This window comes from Oryctolagus cuniculus, chromosome 13, assembly GCF_964237555.1.
Source record: "Oryctolagus cuniculus chromosome 13, mOryCun1.1, whole genome shotgun sequence".
In the NCBI taxonomy this organism is placed as follows: domain Eukaryota; kingdom Metazoa; phylum Chordata; class Mammalia; order Lagomorpha; family Leporidae; genus Oryctolagus; species Oryctolagus cuniculus.
In genome coordinates, this window is record NC_091444.1 from 64,548,008 (window position 1) to 64,570,142 (window position 22,135).

Sequence of the window (22,135 nt, forward strand, 5' to 3'; positions counted from 1 at the left end):
GTCAAAAGTGTGGAACCCCATACCTCTAAACTGTTCATAAGAGCTTTGGAAAAGCTATGAAATTTTCTAATTCTGTTTCATTAAAATTAGGGAAAGAATGTTGAGCCAGTAGACGTATCCGTTAAGTAGCTGTGTTAACTGCCATGGAAGTCAGGAAGGGAGGGGCGGGGAGCCCACATCCTCCAGGTTGCCGGGCTCGCCACCGACCGAAGGCAGTCAGTGAAATGAAATAGGTGAGGAGAAAACGTTTAACAGTCGGTGATGACGCTGCCTTTTGGTGGCTGAGTGGCAGCTGAACCTGAAAGATAAGAATATAAAATAGGCTGGATCCCTGGGGTGTCAATTCCTTGAGCATGGTGAGGTATGTGGCTGGTGACGGTGATCCAGGTTTGAGGACTGACAAGACTAGAAATCTGTGGGAGAGGGTGCTTTTGAGAGAATATACCTTTGGGTTCATGAAGAAGATGGATTCTGTTAAGGAATCTAAGTCAGGAAGTAGCTGAAGTTTAAAAATACACATCTATACACATTGATTCTGAAGCACCTTTTTCCTTCATCTATTAATATCCTGGGAAGAAGTACAGTAAAATAGCACACTGAGCGTGAGCGTTACAACCGCTCATCCTTCCCAGTAGTATAGGAACGCTTGTCGTCTTAAACAAGTGTCATACAATCTCTGAGAACGGCGCCATAGCTGCAGAAGGAGGACAAGAATGCACAGCTGGTTGTTGTACACATGAAACTTAGTAAGCACTCAGTATTTTATAATTACATTCATCGGTCTGACTCGTGATACCTCCTTACCTCTAAATAAAGTCACACTGTTTTTAAGTTTGGAAAGATGAAGTTTATCATGAAAAAAATGTCCTTTTTTTGCAGGTCATATCTGAGGGGTCAACCATCCAAAAATTTGGTAAGAAAACTGAAATTTTAGGGGCTGGTACTGTGGCATAGCAGTTAAAGCCTCTGCCTGCAGTACTGGCATCCCATATGGGCACCAGTTCTTGTCCCGGCTGCTCCACTTCCAATCCAGCTCTCTGCTGTGGCCTGGGAAAGCAGTGGAAGATGCACCCCCCGCAAGTCCTTGAGCCCCTGCACCCACATGGGAGACCCAGAAGAAGCTCCTGACCTCCTGACTTCAGATCAGCCCAGCTCCACCCTGCTGCGGCCATTTGGGAAATCAAACAGCAGACGGAGGAAATCTCTCTGTCTGTCTCTGTCTCTGTCTCTCTCTCTTTCTCTCTCTCTGCCTCTGCCTCTGCCACTCTGTAATTCCACCATTTCAAATAGATGAATAAATCTTAAAAAAAAAGAAAGAAAACTGTAATTTTGTCCATGGGTCAATTATGTAAAACAACTAAAACAACTTTTCCTTTTCTAGGAAGTAAAATATAACTGGGATGTCTATGGCTGCCCTGTGAGGCTGCATGTCTCCGAAAAGTTTCAACCTGTGCTTCAATTGTAAGTATATTCTCATATTTTTTAATTTATTTCAAAAGTTTCAAAATAAAAATGAGAACAAGACAAATTACTCATGAATTTAATAATAAAACTATTTTGAGTGCTCAGCATTTGCAAGATTTATTTTTTAAAAATTATCTTATTTCGGCCGGTGCTGCAGCTCACTAGGCTAATCCTCCGCCTGCGGCACCAGTACCCCGGGTTCTAGTCCCGGTTGGGGCGCTGGGTTCTGTCCCAGTTGCTCCTCTTCCAGTCCAGCTCTCTGCTGTGGCCCAGGAAGGCAGTGGAGGATGGCCCAAGTGCTTGGTTCCCTGCACCTGCGTGGGAGACCAGGAGGAAGCACCTGGCTCCTGGCTTCGGGTCGGCACAGTGCGCTGGCCGTGGTGGCCATCTGAGGGGTGAACCAACGGAAGGAAGACCTTTCTCTCTGTCTCTCTCTCTCTCTTACTGTCTAACTCTGCCTGTCAAAAAAAAAAATTATTTCTTCAAAGTCAGATTACAGAGAGAGAGAGAGAGATACAGAGAGACAGAGATCTTCCATCTTCTTGTTCATTTCCCAAATGGCAGTAACGGCCAGGGCTGGGCCAGGCAGAAGCAAGAAGCCAGGAGCTTCCTCCAAGTCTCCCATGTGGGTGCAGGGACCGTCAAGCACTTGGGTCATCCTTCGCTGCTTTCCCAGGTGCATTATCAGGGAGCTGGATTGGAAGTGGGGAAGCCAAGGTCTTGAACCATATGGGATGCTGGCATTGCAGGCAGTGGCTTAGCCCACTGTACCACAACACCTACTCCAAGACTTGGTTTTCAGTACTAGTTAAACATAGTCCCTGAATGTTTACGGAGTTTGCAATGGAGCAGCTGAGACCTACGTGGGTGAGAGATGGAAGATCCTTCTCAGAGGTGCAGGCAGCAAACTGCTGCTCCCTTTCTCCTCTCTAGATCTCTCCCCAAGCTCCTACCAGCACCCCTACCTTTTTCATAGAAACTACCTTCCCCAGGTGCCATGTGAGCTGATATTAAATGACAGCTTTTAAGGAAAGAAACTAGACTGCTGGTAAGGACATTGATGGTATTTTTAGTGTTTCATAATAATAATATGAATGAAGTGCTGTAAGGGAGGCTTTTCCAAGTAATTTTGCGTTTGCTTACTTTTCCTCTCTGATTTTATTCTTTATTCTTGGTTTGTGGTTATAAAGTTACATGGCTTGTTACAAAACTTAAAATACAAAAAAACACAAGCAACAAATGTCCCTTGTTTCCAATATTTTAGCTATTATGAATGAAATTGTGGTGAATGTTCCGACTATGTTTGGACACTTGTCCAGCTGTGCTGCTAGGATTAAACACTAGAAGTGGAGTTCCCATTGTACAACACCAAAGGTTTAGTCAAGCCTTGCAGCTCTTAGGGATCTCTTGTGCTCCAATTTAGTTTTGCCACCAAAGCCCTCCCTGTTGGGATCCAGGAGGCCTCTGTCAGCATGTTCTGTTCCCTGCTGCCCCTCCCATAAGGTATAACTCTAAGATTATACCTGTGCCTTTTCCCTCTTGTGTCCTGCTCCTACAGTCCCTCTGCCGTTGTTTTCTGTGCTGTGAGAATCATCTGTCATCTTCTTTAGTTTTATCACCTTCTAGACATCTACTCATGTCAGTGTTTCTGCTGGGCACCCAAGGTACTTTTCCTCTACTGAGGCTGATTTTTTGTTTGTTTGTTGTTTGTGTTTCTTGTATAATACTTAATCCTCCAGGAATTTTTTAAAGAGTCTTTTTTTTATTTTTTATAAAGATTTGTTTATTTCTTTGAAAGAGTTACACAGAGAGAGAAGGAGAGGCAGAGAGAGAGAGAGAGAGAGGTCTTCCATCTGGTTCATTCCCCAATTGGCCTCAAAGGCTGGAGCTGGGCCAACTGGAAGCCAGGAGCTAGGAGCTTCTTCCGGGTCTCCTACATGAGTGCAGGGCCCAAGGACTTGGATCATCTTCTACTGCTTTCCCAGGCCATAGCAGAGAGCTGAATCAGAAGTGGAGCCGCCAGGACTCAAACTGGCACCCATATGGGACACTGGCACTGCTGGCAATTTTACCTGCGATGCCACAGCACTGGCCCCAAGAGTCATTTTTTTTTTATATTTGAAAGACAAAGATACAGAGAGAGAGAGAGAGAGAAAGAAAGAATCTTCCATCCACTGGTTTACCAACTGCCCCAAATGGCTGCAATGGCTGGGGCTGGGCCAGGCGGAAGCCAGGAGCCAGGAGCTTCTTCCTGGTCTCTTACATGGGTGTAGGGGCCTAAGAGCTTGGGCCATCTTCCTCTGCTTTCCCAGACATATTAGCAAAGAGCTGGATCAGAAGTGGAGCAGCCAGGACTTGAACTGGTGCCTATATGGGATGCTGGTGCTGCAGGTTAGCCTTCTATACCACAGTGCCCCACCCCAACACGCCAGGGATTTTTTAAAAAATTAACGTTCTCTCTCAGAGATGTGCCAACTTCAAAGAAGCTCATCATGATTAAACACCTTTACATGAAGCACTGTGCTATCCACTGGAAATTCAAAGATAAACAGCAGGATTTGTACCCTCAAATGCTCAAGAGTCTTGTGCGTTAGATACACACGTGAGCTGGTGTTCTGATTGGAATGATGGAAGGGAACAGCACGTGCATGGCTGGTGTTGAAACTTGAAGATGCCTCCCAGCTATGAAAGGAAAACGTTGCAGAAACTTGCATCTGAGCTTAGTTACGGAGTACTGAAGGATGGTGAACATTTACTTAGAGGCAGAGAAGGAAAGCAGAGCCGTGGAGAGGCCAGTGGCAGATTTCCCTGAGCAAGTCGTTCAGGCAAGAATGATCTTGGGGAAGAAAATGTGTGATTCCAACAACCTGATGTTGTTAAGGGCATAAAGTGAGTTTTGAAATGTCAAGAGCAGAGCTGGGGATCTCCCAGCCAGGTGGGTGTAGTCCAGACCGTGCAAAGCTTTCCACCCATTCAGGATCCAGTGCTGGCTCCAGCTCTGGGGCAAGAATAGGGGGTGAATTTCAGGGAGCTGAGTCTAAGCAGGAAGACCAGCTAGTAATTGCATTTAGGAGGAAAACAGCACATGACTGAAACAGCAAAAAGGACGAAGAATAAAAATCGTGTGTGAGAAAGATAGCGATTATAATAAGCGTGACTTGATAAGCATGTCTGAGTGCCAAGGAAAAGACAAGAGGAAGGCAGGTGAGTCAAGGGTGACATCATCAGAAGATCTCGTCCACACACCTGCACAGATTTCTCGCACCTCGTGTATATATCTTCAAGTATCTGTACCTGTGACCTCTGTCTGCCTCCCTGTCACTGTCAGTGAACTATCCGAGCAGCTGTCTCAGGCCTGTCACTTCATCTGTAAACTAGGGTCCACTTCCTTTCCTAATTAGCAACAAAGCTCCTTACCTCTTTCTCCTGAGTAGCTTCCTCACACTGGATCATCACGTGCAAATGCAGTTCTTTCTTTCACCAAAACAACGAATACAAAAGGCATCTGTCTCTTGACTCCACCACTCTTTCACACTCTTGCTGTTATCAACTTCTGCTGTCCCCTCCCAGTTCCCCTGCAGCCTGGCTTTTCCCTCCACCACTCCCCTGGCACTGCCAGCCAACCTGAGAAAGAAGGGGAGCGATCCCAGCCTGCCCAGCTTACTTTCTAACTTACCAGTCACGTAAGTCAGCTCCTCCTATGAAGCACGTGAGTAGCAGGGCAGAGACAGGCCGAGCGTGTTCCACACACTGAGCTGCCTCCGCCTCGCAGGCACAGTCCTCCTTAGCAATAACGTAACATCAGGAAGCATTATGTGCCAAAGATGAACCCCACCAAAGCAAAACAATATTCAAGAGGCGGTAACAAAATAGAATCTGGAAATAAGATCCAGAAAGAACATTCAGAGAAATGTAAGGACAACATACAAAGAATTATGGAGGCAGTGGGAATAGGAATTTTCTAGAGGAAAAAGGGAGATAAAGGTATCAAATTCAGAGATCTAGTAAATTAGTATTGTCCACTGAATTGGACATTTGTGATCTTTCTAAAGTAGTTTCTACGAAGTGGCAAAAACAAAAGCCAGCCTGCAGTGAATCAGCAAAGTGAATTATAGGTTTGCCAATAGAGGCAAAATATAGTCTACACTTTTTCTTTTCTTTTTTCTTTTTATTCATCTGAAAAGCAGAGAGACAGAGAGTTCTTCCACCTGCTAGTTCATCCCCAAATACTTGTAACAGCTATGGCTGGGCCATGCTGAAGTCAGGAGCCTGGAACTCTACCCAGGTCTCCCATCTGAGTGGCCGGGACCCAACTAGTTGAGCCATCACCACTGCCTCCCAGAGAACATGTTAACAAGAAGCCAGAATTGGAAACAGAGCCAGGGCTTGAACCCAGGCACTCTGATATGGGACATGGGTATCCCAGACAGCATCTTAACCTCTGCACCAAAAGCCCACCCCAGTCTATCTACCTCCATCTCTCTCTCTCTCTCTCTCTCTCTCTCTCTCTCTCTCTCTTTCTCTCTCTCTCTTTCTCTCTCTGCTATTAGCCTTTTATGTGATAGTAATATGGCAGATTGAGTTAATGTGAATCCTTCCCCACTCACAGTAGACATACACAACCTGGAATTAAACACAACAAAAAGTATTTTAAGAAGTAAAGAAGGGGGGCCAGTGTTGTGGCATAGCGGGTAAAGGTGCTGCCTGCAGTGCTGGCATCCCATATGGGTGCTGGTTCTAGTCCTGGCTGCTCCACTTCTGATCTAGCTCTCTGCTGTGGTTTGGGAAAGCAGCAGAAGATGGCCCAAGTCCTTGGGCCCCTGCACTGTTGTGGGAGACTTGGAAGAAGCTCCTGGCTCCTGGCTTTGGATCAGCGCAGCTCCAGCCGTTGTGGCCATCTGGAGAGTGAACCAGCAGATGGAAGACCTCTCATTCTGCCTCTGCCTCTCCCTCTCTGTATCTCTGCCTTTCAAATTAATCAAATCTTTTTAAAAAATAAAAGAAAGGGGCCAGCGCAGTGGCATAGTAGGTTAATCCTCTGCCTGCAGCGCCAGCATCCCATATGGGCAGCCGCTCTAGTCCCGACTGCTCCACTTCCAGTCCAGCTCTCTGCTATGGCCTGGGAAAGCAGTAGAAGATGACCCAAGTCCTTGGGCCCCTGAGCCCACGTGGGAGACCAGGAAGAAGCACCTGGCTCCTGGCTTCAGATCGGCCCAGCTCCGGCCGTTGCGGCCATTTGGAGAGTGAACTAATGGAAGGAAGACTTTTCTCTCTGTCTCTCCCTTTCACCGTCTGTAACTCTAACTCTCAAATAAAATAAAATCTTAAAAAAAAAGAAAGAAAGAAAAGAAACAAGTCCCAGGCATGTGAGCCAGCTGAGGATATGTCATCCCAGCTTCATCGTATTGCCAGCATTTAAAGGACAAAGGAGGTACTTGGAGGTATAGGCTCTGGATTAATTGATTTGCAGTTGTAAAGGGCTCTTGGAAGAGTCATTTATTAGCTCTAAGAATTGGTTGACCCTGAGCAGTCCCTACAGGGTCAGCAAGACTCCAGATGTTAAAACATTGGGGCACAGAAAGTAAAAGACGTGATTAATACAGTGGTCTATGCGTAAAGGTTAAACACAGTGGATTTGGAGGTCAGCAGAACTCCGTGAGTACAAAAGTAGATCTGCCATAGTGGAGAAGTTACAATTTCTTGGGGTAGTTGCCAACTAGAAAAATTTCTGAATTTCTCTAGTTGAATTGTTATCCTAGCCTACATGAAAATAAACTATGTTAATATAGGCAAATATTTTTGTCATGTATTCTCAATGAAAAAAGTAAAATAGCAAATATAAACACAGAAATTTTGTATCATGCAGTTCATCCTTCCAGCCACTAGATGACACTACAGCTCATCGCTTGTCTGAGAGTCAACGGAGGCAATGCAGCTCACATAGTTGAATTAAGATTTTTTTTTTAAAGTAAAACATGGCTTTGCAACTAGTTCTAAATAATTTAAAAATCTGATGACTTTCAAAAGGTGCAATCAAGCATCGTGCTCCTTCCAAAGCTGCTATAATTAGTTTTGCTAAACCTAACCCAAATTTTTGCAATTATATATGTAAGTGTGTGTGTGTGTGTTTGCGCGTGCCTGCCCCCACATATTTTCCTGTGGAAAGAGGACCTGGAGCTCTCCTTAGGGTTTTACAGTTTTCTTTGGTCCTCCTCCCCCAGCAAGAACAAAATCAAGCGCCAGTATCCTGATCTCTAGCTGGGCATAGCTGTTTGAGTTCTGGCCTTGAGTTCATCTCTTTGAGATTTCTTAAAACTAATGACAATGAAACAAAATAGCTCCTTGGATACCACTTTTTGACCCTTAGAGTTTTTCTGGCTCAACTGTGAGAATGGGACAATAACTGACTTTTGTAGCCAGGATTAGATGGTAGCAAGTTGCAAAGCCAAATGCAACAACTGCAGGCTGAAACAGAGATTTGGGCACTGAATAAGGAGTTGCTGTCAAGGATCTATGATTTTTATCTATGAATAGACACAGCTGTGAAGCAAGAAATTGTATCAGAAAGTGGGGCAGCAGTCCCAAGAGTCAGCAGCCTGGAAGCAAGTGTCTGAGAACAAAGTCCTAAGTGATATTTCCACCCAAGGGATACCAGAGACAAGTTCATTCAGAAAAAATGAGCAGTAACTAATAGAGAAAGAAGACATGTAACCATTTTTATAATCAGAAGTTGTAGTATGCAACGTGTGACTTTATCAGCAACTGAACTTTAGTGTTGGTCTCATGCCCTATTTTCCTATAGCAGCAGCAGGGGAAAAAAAGTAACATAAAATGCTACATCTCTTTTAGAACCCCCTGAGTTTGTGCTCAATGGGGCTTCTACCCAGTCCCAGCATCAGGGAAGGGGTCTCCTTTCCCTGCTGGACTCTGTTGGTGTCCGTTGTTGGTAGATACCATTGTCCATTCCCTGGCAACTTTGCATCCCAGCCTACCCCAGCGCTTTCCCACACTGTGGAGCCACATCTTCCAGCTGCCTCCTCCTGGGACATCTGCTGCATCAGTTCTCAGCACAGGGATTGTGCAGCTTCGCTCTGGTCCATAAGTGACCACCCGTATTTGCTGATGAAATGATACCAGGGGTCCTTGCTTTGTTCTTCCTTCCATCCTCCCTTCCTCTCTCCCTCCCAGCATCCATGACAACCTGGCCTCAGCTACTGTCACCCTAACAATATATGGTCCCTGTCAAAGTAAAGAGAACTTAGGGTTCCAACTGTTAAGGAAAGTAAGTTTTCTTCTTCACTACTACTAGTTTTTTTATTTTGAAAGCTGAATGAAATAACATATCAAAATAGACTCATACAGTAAATACCATTATTTTACAGGTAAGAAGATTGAGGCTTAAGAGTTTAAGTAACTTCCCAAGGGTCACAAAGCTATCAAAGTGAAAAAGACAGGATTTAAACTTAAGCCCATCTGAATTGAGCTCTTGACCCCTCTTGCTTTACACTAACCTTTTGTTTTCGTGTTCTCTGTGCCTTTCAGATTTAACGATAGTGGCCACATGGAAGACATTCCAGTAAATTTCTTAGTGTGGGAAATACACGGCAGGGATGACTATAGCTTTAATAACACGATGAAGCAGGTATGGCATCTTTTACATTTAAAAAGAATTTAGCATGCAGTTAGGCCTTTCTACATGTGCTGTCCTATTTCTTAAGATTTTTAAAAATATTTATTTATTTATTTGAAAGTCGGTGATATATAGAGAGAGGGAGAGACAGAGAGAAAGAGAAAAATCTTCCATCTGCTGGTTCACTGCCCAAGTGGCCGCAATGGACAGTGCTTTGCCACACCAAAGCCAAGAGCCAGGAGGTTCATCTGGGTCTCCCACATGGGTGGCAGGGTCCCAAATGCTTGGACCATCTTCTAGTGATTTTCCCAGGCCATTAGCAGGACCTGAATTGGAAGTGGAACAGCTGAGACATGAACTGGTACCTATATGGGATGCCCGTATCACAACTGGTGGCTTTACCACTATGCTACAATGCTGGTCCAACATGCCTTTCTATTTATTGACTTATTAATTTTTAAGTAGAAATACCACTGTTTCTCAAGAGTATTGACAAGGGCTATAAACAATAATCAAATCTCAAAATGTCAGTTTCGCTCATATACATTATATTTTTTGGACTCTATATATTAGTTACCACAAATCAGGGGAAACTGGGGCCATCGCTGTGGCACAGTGGGCTAAAGCCTCTGCCTGTGGTGCCACCATCCAACATGGGCGCCGGTTCTAGTCCTGGCTGCTCCTCTTCTGATCCAATTCTCTGCTGTTCAAGTGCTTGGGCCCCTGCACCCATGTGGGAGACCTGGAGGAGTCTCCTGGCTCCTGGCTTCAGATTGGCCCAGCTCTGGCCATTGCAGCTATTTGGGGAGTGAATCAGTGGGCGGAGGACCTTTCTCTTTGCCTCTCCCTCTCTGTATCTGTAACTCTACAATCAAATAAATAAATGTCAATAATGTAAATAAAAAGAAAAAATCAAGGAAAACCTATGATCTTTGTCTTTGGAGGACTGGCTTATTTCCCTGAGCTTAATGGTCTCCAGTTGCATCCACTAGGTTGCAAAAGGCAAGATTTCTTTTTTTTTGCAGCTGAATCAGAAGTAGAGCAACCAGGACTCTAATCAGCACTCAGATGGGATGCAGGCACCTCAGGTGGAGGCTTCCCCTACTGTGCCACAGTGCAAGCCCCAAGATGTCTGTTTTTGTGCCAGCACCAAGCTGTTTTGATGATAACTGCTATGTAATATGTCTTGAAATCAGGTAGTATAATGCCTCCAGCTTTATTTTTATTATTTAGGTTTGCTTTAGCAATTTAGGGTCTCATGATTCCATTTGAATTTTAGGATCATTTTTTCAGATCTTAGAAAAGCATATTTGGTATTTTGGTTGAGATCACATTGAGTCTATAAATTGCTTTGAGTAGTATGGACATTTTGATTATATTAATTCTTCCAATCCATGAACATGGAAGATTTGTCCATTTTTTGTGTGTCTTCTATTTCTTTCCTTAATACTTTATAATTCTCATTGTAGAGATTTTTTGTAGCTATTTTGAGTGGGACTGATATTACAAGTTCTTTCTCAGCATTGGCATTGTTTTTGTATACAAATGCTATTGATTTTTGTGTATTGATTTTTTTATCCTGCAACTTTGCCAAAATCTCTTATGAGTTCCGGTAATCTCTTAGTCGAGTCTTTTGGTTCTGCTATGTATAGGACCATATCATCTGCAAATAGGGATAATTTTACTTCCTCCTTTACCATTTGTATGCTTTTGATTTTTTTTTTCTTATCTAATGGCTCTGGCTAAAACTTCCAGAACTATATTGAATAGTAATGGTGAGAGTGGGCATCATTGTCTGGTTCTGGATCTGCTGTGGGTCTGTTAAATATTGCCTGCATTGTGTTGTGGTATTTTCCCTCCATACCCAATTTGCTTAAAATTTTTATCATGAAAGGATATAGGATTTTATCAAATGCTTTTGATACCTATTGAGACAATCATATTTTTTTTATTTTTCAGTTTGTTAATGTGATGTATCATATTTATTGATTTGTATATGTTGAACCATCCCTGTATACCAGGGATAAACCCCACTTGGTCCTGGTGAATGATCTTTCTGATGTGTTGTTGGGTTCAATTAGCTAGTTTTTGTTGAGGATTTTTGCATCTATGTTTATCAGGGATATTGGTCTATGGTTCTCTTTCTTTGTTGTAACTTTTTCTGATCTGGGAATTAAGGTGATACTGGCCTCATAAAAGCAGTTTGGAAGAATTCCCCTCTTTCAGTTGTTTTGAATAGTTTCAGAAGAATTGGAATTAGTTCTTCAGCAGTAAAGCCATCTGATCCTGCACTTCTTCTTGTTGGGAGGGTCTTCATTACTGATTTAATCTCTGTCTTGGCCATAAGCCTATTTAGGTTTTCTTTTTTATTTTTTAAAAGATTTATTTATTTATTTGAAAAGCAGAGCTTATGGGGAGAGAGGGAGAAGTCGAGAGAGGGAGAGAGAGAGATCTTCCATCCTCTGGTTCACTCCCCAAATGGCAGCAACAGCCAAAGGTTGGCCTGTCTAAAGATAGGAGCCAGATCTCCCACCTGAGTGCAGAGGGCTAAGGACTTGGGCCATCCTCCACTGCCTTCCCAGGCACATTAGCAAGGAGCAGAATTGGAAGTGGAGCAGCCAGATTCAAACCAGCGACTTTACGGGATGCTGGTGTCACAGGTGACAGCTTTACCTGCTACACCACAATGCCAGCCCCAATTTAGGTTTTCCAGGTCTTAATGACTCAATTTTGGTAGATTGCATGTTTCCAGAAGTCTATCCATTTTTCTAGATTTTCTGATTTGTTGTCATACAGCTATTTGTAGTAATTCCTGATGATTCTTTTTATTTCTGTGGTATCCATTGTAACATCTCCTTTTTCATCTTTGATTTTATTAATTTGGGTCATCTCCCACCTGCCCCCCCTTTGTTTGGTTAGTTGGGCCAGTGGTGTATCAATTTTGTTTATTTTTCAAAAAAACAAGCTCTTCATTTCATTCATCTTTTGTGTTGTTTTTTTTTGTCTCAATTTTCTTTATTTCTTTTCCAGTTTTTATTGTTTCTTTCATTCTACTAATTTTGGGTTTGGTGTGTTCTTGTTTGTCTAGATCCTTGAGATGCATTGTCAGATCATTTGTTTGATGCCTTTTCAATTTCTCAATGTAACACTAGTTGTTGTAAACTTTCCTCTTAACCCTGCTTTTGCTGTGTCCCAAAAGTTTTGATATGTCATGTTGCCATCTTCATTTGTTTCTAGGAGTTTTTTGATTTCTTCTATGTCCCACTGTTCATTCAATAGTATGTTGTTTAGTCTCCACATGTTTGCATATTTTCTAGAAATTCTTTAAGTTGTTAATTTCCAGCTTCATTCCGTTGTGGTCAGAAAAGATACATGGTCTGATGTCAGTTCTTTTGAATTTCTTGAGACTTGCTTTGTGGCCTATCATATGGTCTGTCCTAGAGAAAATTCCATGAACTGATGAAAAGAATGTTTATTCTGCAGCTGTGGGATGAAATGTTCTGTAGATATCAATTAGGTTCATTTTGTCAGTAGTGTAGATTAGCTCTGTTGTTTGCTGATTTTCTGTCTAGCTGGTCTGACCATTGATGAAAGTGGGGTGTTGAAGTCCCCCCTTATTATTGTATTGGATCCTATATCTCCCTTTAGGTCCATTAACATTTGTTTTAAATAGCTGGGCACGCTAGCATTAGGTGCATATACATTTACTATATTCACATCTTCTTGTTGAATTGATCCCTTCGTTATTACATAATGCCCTTCTTAGTCTCTTTTAACAGATTTTGTGCTAAAGTTTGTATTGTCTGATATTAGGGTGCGTATTCCTGTTCATTTTTCCTTCTGTTTCCCTGGAATATCTTTTTCCAACTTTTCACTTTCAGTCTTCATGTTTCTTTGTTGATGAGGTGTGTTCCTTGTAGGCAGCAAATAAATGGGTCTTGTTCTTTAATCCATCAGCCAGTCTGTATTTTTTATTGGAGAATTTAGGCTATTTACATTCAAGGTTATTATTGATCAGTAACAGCTTGGTCCTGCCAGTTTTTCATAAATATTCCTATTGTTTGTTTTGTATTTTTTGTGCCTCTGAACAATTTTATCTTTAAAAAAAATAAAGGGAAAGAAAAGGGAAAAACCACACCATAAGGGGGAAGGCCCCAAGTGGACCCCTGCCTGCTCTCCTCCCTGGCTCCAGAGACTTCTGCATAGGCCTGCACTGCTTGCTAGCAGCTACTCTCCCCTTTGTGGGACAGCAGCCACTTTTACTTTTTCTAATTTTTTCTTCTCTTTTCCTGTCTAAGAATTTCCAAAGATTAGTCTTGTAGCTCAGATATTCTTTCTTCTGCCTCACCAAGTCTATTGTTGAGACTTTACACTGTATTTTTTATTTGACATATTTAATTCTTCTTTCTAATATTTCAGTTTGATTTCTCTCCAATATCTCTATCTCCTGGCAGAATTTTTCATCCATGCCACATATGGATTCCTTTAACTCATGCATTTGCTTCTATGTGTTTTTGAGTAAACTTATGATCATTTTTTTGAATTCCTTTTCAGGCATTTCATCAGTCTCTTTGTCTTCACATTATAATATTGAAGTGGTGTTTTGTCCTTTTGGAAAGTCATGTTATCTTCTTTGTTCATGTCTTCCTTGTTCATGTTTCCTGTATTTCTCTATTAATTTTTAGTCATTTGTGAAATACTTGTTGGCTTTCTCCTCCAAAGGCATTTTTCTTTGAAATATGACTCTGTGGCTTAATGGAGTGTCTGCTCTTTCAGTGGCTATCCAGAGGCGTGTGCTAGGTGGGGCCAGGGGTTCTATCCAGTGCTTGAGGATGGGGCAAGAGTCCAGAGTGATACCCATTATACCTCAGAATTAAACACTCCTAGAGCATTCATCAGTAAAAGTTCCTCAGAGGATATCACACACCCTAGAGTCCTACTGAACTGAGGGCACTCTTCCTCTCACCCCATATACTTAAGGATGAGGTATGAGTTTGATGTTTTACCTAACTCATACTCTCATTTCCAGATCATTGTCTTGTCACTTTAAGAAAAATCCATTTTTTTTTGGGGGGGGGGGGGGGTCCTGTCATCCAGTCAACATCTACCCCTGTCCCTGCTTATGGATGCTGTATACTCAGAACTTAACCACTTTCTCTAAAGCCCTGAAAACAGTATAGCTGACTCATGAATTCTGTCATCCTTCATGTATTGGTATTGCCGGCAAGGTTTTCTAGACAGGGAATACATTTCCTAGCCTCATTTGAATCTCGTGATTCTCACGAGTGGAAAATGAACAGAAGTTCTATGTGTTATTTCTAGATGAAGTGTTTAAAAAAGAATCCCAGGGCCAGTGCTGTGGCATAGAAGGTTAAGCCTCCGCCTACAGTGTTCACATTCCATATGAGCACTGGTTCAAGTCTCTGCTGCTCCACTTCCAATCCAGCTCCCTGCCAATGTGCCTCGGAAAGCAGCAGCAGATGGTCCAAGTACTTGGCCCCTGCACCCACTCGGAGACCAGAAGAAGCTCTTGGTTCCTGGCTTCGAACTGGCCCAGCCCCAGCCATTGCAGCCATTTGGGGAGTGAACCAGCAGATGGAAGAAATGCCTCTCTCTCCCTCTCTCCCTCTCTCCCTCTCTCTCTCTCTCTCCCCTTCTCTCTCTCCATCTATCTCTATCTCTCTATCTCTATCTTTGCCTTTCAAATAATCTTTTAAAAAAAAGGAATCCCAGGACCTGTGTGCTTTCTATCTCATCTCACATCAGTCTGTTACAGTAATAAGTAAGGATGGAGTAGATGAAAGCTGGTTGCAAATGATCCAGTAGAGAAACTACAAGAAGCCACCAGATGTGAAAAAAGTTGTGCTCCTAATTCATTGCTCTCAGGGGAGCCACCCAGAAAAACTGTCTAAGCAGAGACATCTGCACTGAGGTGTGTGTGATCAAGACTTAAGCCTGATGTGTAATACTCTGAGAACTAGCTTTATCATTGTAGCACCAAGAAACTACTTTGACCAGCATAGCTTCTCTGACTAAAACTGTGTTTAAATTCAGCAGTTCAGCCTTGTCCCTCATCCCCAATCCTTATTTTCCCCCAGCTCTGGCTCCAGCTGCGGCTTGCTCTAGCTGGTCCTTCTCCAATCCTTTAGTTTTTCTCTGCCCTCTCATTGTTATTACCAGTATTTCTCAGTCTCTTCCTTTGACTCCCAGAATGTAGATATCTACTATGTTTAATCCTGTGCTTCCTCCTCTCCATCATTCCCCCCCACACTTTTTTTTTTTTTTTTTTTTTTTTTGGCCTTCTTTTTCTATCCAGCTTGAGTGCCATGGTGGAATTCTTGCACCAGTATTTTGCTGTTACCTATTTCTATCTCACTTTCCCCAGTGTTGTTCACGATCACTCTTACTCTTATGGCAATTTAATTTTTAAGATTTACCTATTTATTTATTGCTTTCAAGGTAGAGGGATAAAGAGAGATAAAGATCTATCCACTGGTTCACTCCCCAAATGGCTGAAACAGCCAGGGCTGGGCCAGGCCTAAGCCAGGAGCCAGAAGCTTCTTCCAGGTCTCCCACGTGGCTAGCAGGGGCCCAAGCACTTGGCTGTCTTCCACTGCTTTCCTAGGTGCATTAGCAAGGAGTAAGGGAAGCAAAGCAGCTGGGACTCGAATGACACTCCAGTGTGGAATGTCAGCATCATAAATGGCAGCTTAGCCCACTGTGCTACATCAGCCTCGTGTATGGCAACCTTGAACACCCATGCTTCTGCCTTGTCTGGGTCCCTTTTTGAGCTATCGATCACTTCTAGAAAAAATAAAAATCGTAATAACTGGAATTAAGAATTCAAAGAATTAGTCAACTAAAAGAAATGTCAATAAAATATTCAGAATTCATTTGGGGCCGCAGCGCGCCGGCCGTGGCGGCCATTGGAGGGTGAACCAACGACAAAGGAAGACCTTTCTCTCTGTCTCTCTCTCTCACTGTCCACTCTGCCTGTCAAAAAAAAAAAAAAAAAAAATTAAAAAAAAAAAAAGAATTCATTTGGAAAGACTAAATGGTATAAAATCTAGAAAAGAACATAAGGGACATCGCAGATTCAGTGCTAGCATCTAAGTGGGGCCCTGGTAACAAAGGAAACAGATCAGAGGGCAGAAGCAAGACTTCCTGAAGTTGGTGGGAGACAATGAGACACAGGTAAAAGTAAACTGTATCTAGAAACACTGTAGCAAAATTTCTAAGATCAAAGAGAAAATTCTTAAAAGCAGCCAGAACAAAAATGATAAATTACCTTAAATGGAGTAACTATAAGACTTAAAGCTGATTTCTCAATATGCTTATAAATAATTCAAGCCAGAAGACTGAACAAAAATATCTTATAAACTGATGAAAGAAAATAATTGCCAACCTCGAATTCTATACCCCAAGTAAGTAGCGTTTAAAACCTGAAAGTGAAGGTCCAGCACTGTGGAATAGCAGATTAACTGCTGTCTACTGTGCTGGCATCCCATATGGGCATCAGTTTGAGTCCTGGCTGCTCCACTTCTGGTCCAGCTCACTGCTAATGTGCCTGGGAAAGCAGTGGAAGATGGCCCATGTCCTTGGAACCCTGCACCCGCAAAGGAGACCCAGAAGAAACTCCTGACTTCTGGCTTCAGACCAGCCCAACTCTGGCTATTGTGGTCATTTGGGAAGTGAGCTAGCAGGTAGAAGATTTCTCTTCATCTCCCTCCACGATCCCCTACCCCCATAACTCTGACTTTCAAATAAATAAATAAATAAATCTTTAAAGAAAAATTGAAAGTGAACAACTAATGTCTTAAAAGATACACAAAATTAAGGAGGGAAAAAACACTAGGGAAGGAAGAAAAGAAGGATTGAATGAAAGGGATTGGACAGAAAGTGACAAGTGTTGGAGATAGACCCCAAAAATCCACTGTGCAGATGAGCAGAATGCCTGCAAAAGAAAACAAAGGAGCAAAACAAACACTTAATTCAACAAGAACAAAAACAACCAAATCAAAATTAGGAAACAGAACAGAATAGACAGTTCTCCGAAGAAGATATGCAAATATCCACTAAGCACATGAAGAGGTGGCTAATCATTAAGGAAAGACCTCAGTGAGATACTAGCTCACATCCAATAGGACGGTGACTATAAAACAGAAATTCACAAGGTTTAGCAAGGATGTGGGAAATTAGAACCCTGTGCATTGTTGGTAGGCATATAAAATGGCACAGCCACTGCAGAACACAGTATGGCAGTTCCTAAAAAAAATTTAAAAATCATGTTACCATGTGATCCAGTGTCTCCACTTCTGAGTATATACTCAAAAAATTTAAAACAAATTCTCAGAGATATTTGTGCATTCATGTTCATGGCAGCACTATTCACAATAGCCCAAAATTGGAAACAACCCAGTGCCCAGCAACAGATGAATGAACAAGCAAAATACAGTATGTACAAACAACGGAGTATTACTCATCCTTAAAAAGAAAGGAAATTCTGGGGCTGGCATTGTGGTGTAGTGGGCTAAGCACCACCTGTGATGCCAACATCCCGTATGGGCACTGGTTCAAGTCCCAGCTACTCCACTGCAGGTCTGCTAATGGCCTGGGAAATGCAGCAGAAGATGGTCCAAGTCCTTGGGCCACTGTGCCCATGTGGGAGACCTAGAAGAAGCTCCTAGCTCCTGGCTTCAGATGGGCCCAGCTCCAGCTGTTGCAGCCATTTGAGGACTGAACCAGTGAATAGAAGATTCTCTCTCCTTCTCTCTCTCTCCTCCCCACCTTCATAACCTGCCTTTCAAATAAATAAATGAATGAATCTTAAAAACATTTTTTTTTTAAAAAAGGCAGGAAATTCTAACACATGGTACAATATGGGTGGCCCCTGAGGATTCATGATAAGTGAAACAAGTCAGTCACAAAAAGACAAATACTATCTGACTCCACTTATACAAGATATTAGGAGTAGTCAAAATGATAGAGTCAGAATGTCAAATGGTGGCTGTTGGGGCAGTGGGGGGAGGGAAATGAAGATTCACTGTTCGCATAGAATTTTTGTTTTATTCTATGAAAAGCATTCTGGAGATGGATGGTGGTGATGATTATACATGAATATGGATGTATTTAACACTACACCTTAAAAATGCTTAAGATGGGGTGAGTATTTGGTCTAGTAGTTAAGACTCTGATTAGGACACCTGCAATCCCACATTGGAGTACCTAGAGTCAATGCCTGTTTCTGGCTCCTGATGCTAGCTCCCTGCTAATGCAGACACTAGGAGGCAGCAGGTAGTTGGGTTTCTGCCACCCATTGCAGGGAGACCTGGATTGAGTTCCTGGCTCCTTGTTTCAGCTCCAGCCATTGTGGTCATCTGGGGAGTGAACCAGTGGATGAAAGCTCTCTCCCTCTGTCTCTCTCCCTCTCCCTCCCTCTTCTCTCTCTCTACCACTCAAAGAAGTTTTTTGTTTGATTTTTTATATTGTTCATACAGTAAATGGTATGTGTTTTTTACCACAATGTACAACATAGGGGAAAATTAGATGATCAAAATTTGTAGCAGTGCTTTATGTCAGAAGAAAGTAGAGTAACATCTCTAACACACTAAAGGAGAGTAAATGTGTGTGAGCCAAGGACCTTCTGTCAAGCAAAATCGGTCCATACTGAAAGGGCACTGGAAAAAATACAGTCATCTTCTAGGAAACTCAGGAAACGTTGTTCCTAATGGCCCTTCCTGAGGAATCCACTGAATAATAAGTTTCAGAAAGCCCAAGTCTTGATCACACACGCCTCAGTGCAGATGTCTCTGCTTAGACAGTTTTTCTGGCTGGCTCCCCTGAGAGCAACGAATTAGGAGCACAACTTTTTTCACATCTGGTGGCTTCTTGTAGTGTTTCTGCTACAAGTGTAAACTGATACAAAAGGCATCAAGAAGTATCAATGTAAGAACTAGAAAGATTAAATATATTTACTTGTAAAACAAAAAAGCATGTGTAAAGGGAAAATTAAAAGAAGAAAAATTTGAAGGGAAAGAGTATAATAATAATGGGTGTATTGTCTGAAGACATATAGTACATTTTTTAAAAAAGATTTTTTTTTATTTGAAAGAGTTACAGAGAGAGGTAGAGAGAGAGAGAGAGAGAGAGAGAGAGAGGTCTTTCATCCACTGGTTTACTCTCCAATTGGCTGCAACGCCCGGAGCTGAACCAATTCAAAGCCAGGAGCCAGGAGCTTCTTCCAGGTCTCCCATGCAGGTGCAGAGGCCCAAGGACTTGGGCCATCTTCTGCTGCTTTCCCAGCCCATAGCAGAAAGCTGGATCAGAAGAAGAGCAGCCAGGACTCAAACTGGCACCCACATGGGATGCAGGCACTGCAGGCCGGAGCTTTAACCCACTGCACCACAGCACCAGCCCCATAGTACAATTTAAAAACACAGTGTAGGACAATGTGTAATGTATGTGCAAAGTGAAAAAATTTATTTCAATCATCATAACAGGTAGTAGTGTTTTTACTGTTATTCTGAAGCTGTGAACTCTAATATAAGATAAAACTGCATAATTATGGGATAATCTAATACTCTCATTCCTCACCAAATATTTTTGGGGAGAAAGCAGAGATATATATGTAAGGTGGAAGAAGTTAAACAAAACTTCTGAATTTGGATTAGAGTCGGTATACTTAATGCCACTTAATTGAATAATTTAAAACGGCTAAAATGGTAAATTTTTTTAAGGATTTATTTATTTATTTGGAAGTCAGGGTTACACAGAGAGAGAAGGAGAGGCAGAGAGAGAGAGGTCTTTCATCTGCTGGTTCACTCCCCAACTGCCTGCAACGGCTGGAGCTGTGCCAATCCAAAGCCAGGAACCAAGAGCTTCTTCTGAGTCTTCCACGCAGGTGCAGGGGCCCAAGGATTTGGGCCTTCTTCCACTGCTTTCCCAGCCCATAGCAGAGAGCTGGATGGGAAGTGGAGCACCGAGGACTCAAACCGGCGCCCATATGGGATGCCGGCACTGCAGGTGGCGGCCCCATAAAATGGTAAATTTGATGTTATGTATATTTGACTGCAAAGAAAAGTAAAATGTAAGGCACCCTCTTCATCATGTCTGTTAGCTTTTACCAGGTGTTCTTCAGTCTTCAAACAGGTATTCTTCAACTTTCAATGTGATTGATAACCACACTTAACTCTATACTGTAAACCTGATTCAGTGTGTATACTCACCCTGTAAGTGTAAAACCCATTACCAAACTCAGGTTTGTGGGAAAATGGTTGTTTCCAAGTTTAAATCCTCAGTTTGACTAGTTAGATAAACTTTATTTTTAATTTTTCAACCAGACTCTGATCATTTCAGCTAACGATAATGAAAAGCAGATGTCAAAATTCACTGGGGTTAGCTAACATCATGCTCTGGGGAAAATGTCTAGGCTTCATGAGTATGCTGAAAAAGCCTCCACATCTAAAAAATTAGAAAAGCAGTAGAAATTATACTGAAATGAAACGAAAGGAGCAAAAATAAAGAACAGAAATTAATATAATATATACAAACATATGATAAAGTGAATTCACAAAGTGAAAAATTGGTTCTTTGGAGGCTGGCTCTGTGATGTAGTGGATACAGCTGCTACGGACCCTGGCTTTAACCCGCTGCGCCACAGTGCCAGCCCCTATCATAAACATTACAAGTAGTTCTGCGAATTTTACAATGAACAAATGCTTCAAAAAACAGAACTTACAAAAGTTTCATGTTTTATAAGGAAAAAAAATAGAAAACTCTAACCTTGGATGGCTTTCCTAATAAAGACCACCAAACATTTAAGAAAAATTCTCTTCAGCTTTAGAAAAACTCTTCCAGAGAATAGCAGTTCAGGACAGGGACTTTTCAACTCATTCTGTGTATCTAGGAGAACTTGATAAGAACCTTAAAGCAAAGAGAATTATGAGCCAGTCTCACTTATAAACTTAGGTACAAACACCTAAAGGAAATATTGGCAAATCGACCCCGGCTGTATATTAAAGAAGAATACATTATTATCAAGTTTTGTTTATTTCTTGGATGGAAAGTTGGTATAGCATTAGAAAACCAAAGCAACTCTCTATATTAATAGCATAAATGGGAAAAAGTGTAAGATTATTTTAACAATTCATGAACGATTATTTGATTAAAAATTTATCATCTATACATAACATTACTTTTCAAAAAATTTTTAAAAATTATAAACATCATCAACCCAAGTAAAATACAGATACAGAAAAGTTACAGGAATCATTCTGACCCCAATGGAATGAAACTAAAAATCAACAATGAAAGAATCATGCACATACATACAGACTGAACAATATACTTCTGAATGAACAGTGGATTATTGAAGAAGTCAAAATAGAAATCAAAAAATTCCTTGAAACACTACACCCCGGTTAGAATGGCTCACATACAGAAATCTACCAACAACAGATGCTGGCGAGGATGTGGGGAAAAAGGGACACTAACCCACTGTTGGTGGGAATGCAAACTGGTCAAGCCACTATGGAAATCAGTCTGGAGATTCCTCAGAAACCTGAATATAACCCTACCGTTCGACCCAGCCATCCCACTCCTTGGAATTTACCCAAAGGAGTTTAAATTGATAAAGAAAAAAGCGGTCTGCACCCTAATGTTTATTGCAGCACAATTCACAATAGCCAAGACCTGGAACCAACCTAAATGCCCATCAATGGTAGACTGGATAAAGAAATTATGGGATATGTATTCTTTAGAATACTATACCGCAGTAAGAAACAACGAAATCCAGTCATTTGCAACAAAATGGAGGAATCTGGAACACATCATGCTGAGTGAAGTAAGCCAGTCCCAAAGGGACAAATACCATATGTTCTCCCTGATCGGTGACAACTGACTGAACACCAAAAAGGAAACCTCCTGAAGTGAAATGGACACTATGAGAAATGGTGACTTGATCAGCATAGCCCTGACTGCTAATGGACAACTTAATACATTATCCCTCATAGTAAAAAAAAAAAAAAAAAAAAAAAAAAAAAG

General features: G+C 41.9%; 1 protein-coding gene across 3 annotated transcripts in view; it reads left to right on the forward strand.

Annotated features, from left to right (window-relative positions):
- Positions 1-22,135, forward strand: part of CATSPERE (catsper channel auxiliary subunit epsilon) — a 179,284-nt gene that overhangs the window by 126,554 nt on the left and 30,595 nt on the right. For all 3 annotated transcript variants that reach the window (XM_070055618.1, XM_070055617.1, XM_070055616.1), the window contains 3 exons: positions 880-913; positions 1,382-1,461; positions 9,007-9,106. In XM_070055618.1, coding sequence (XP_069911719.1) covers positions 880-913; positions 1,382-1,461; positions 9,007-9,106 — 214 coding nt within the window. The remainder of the gene's footprint in view (positions 1-879; positions 914-1,381; positions 1,462-9,006; positions 9,107-22,135) is intronic.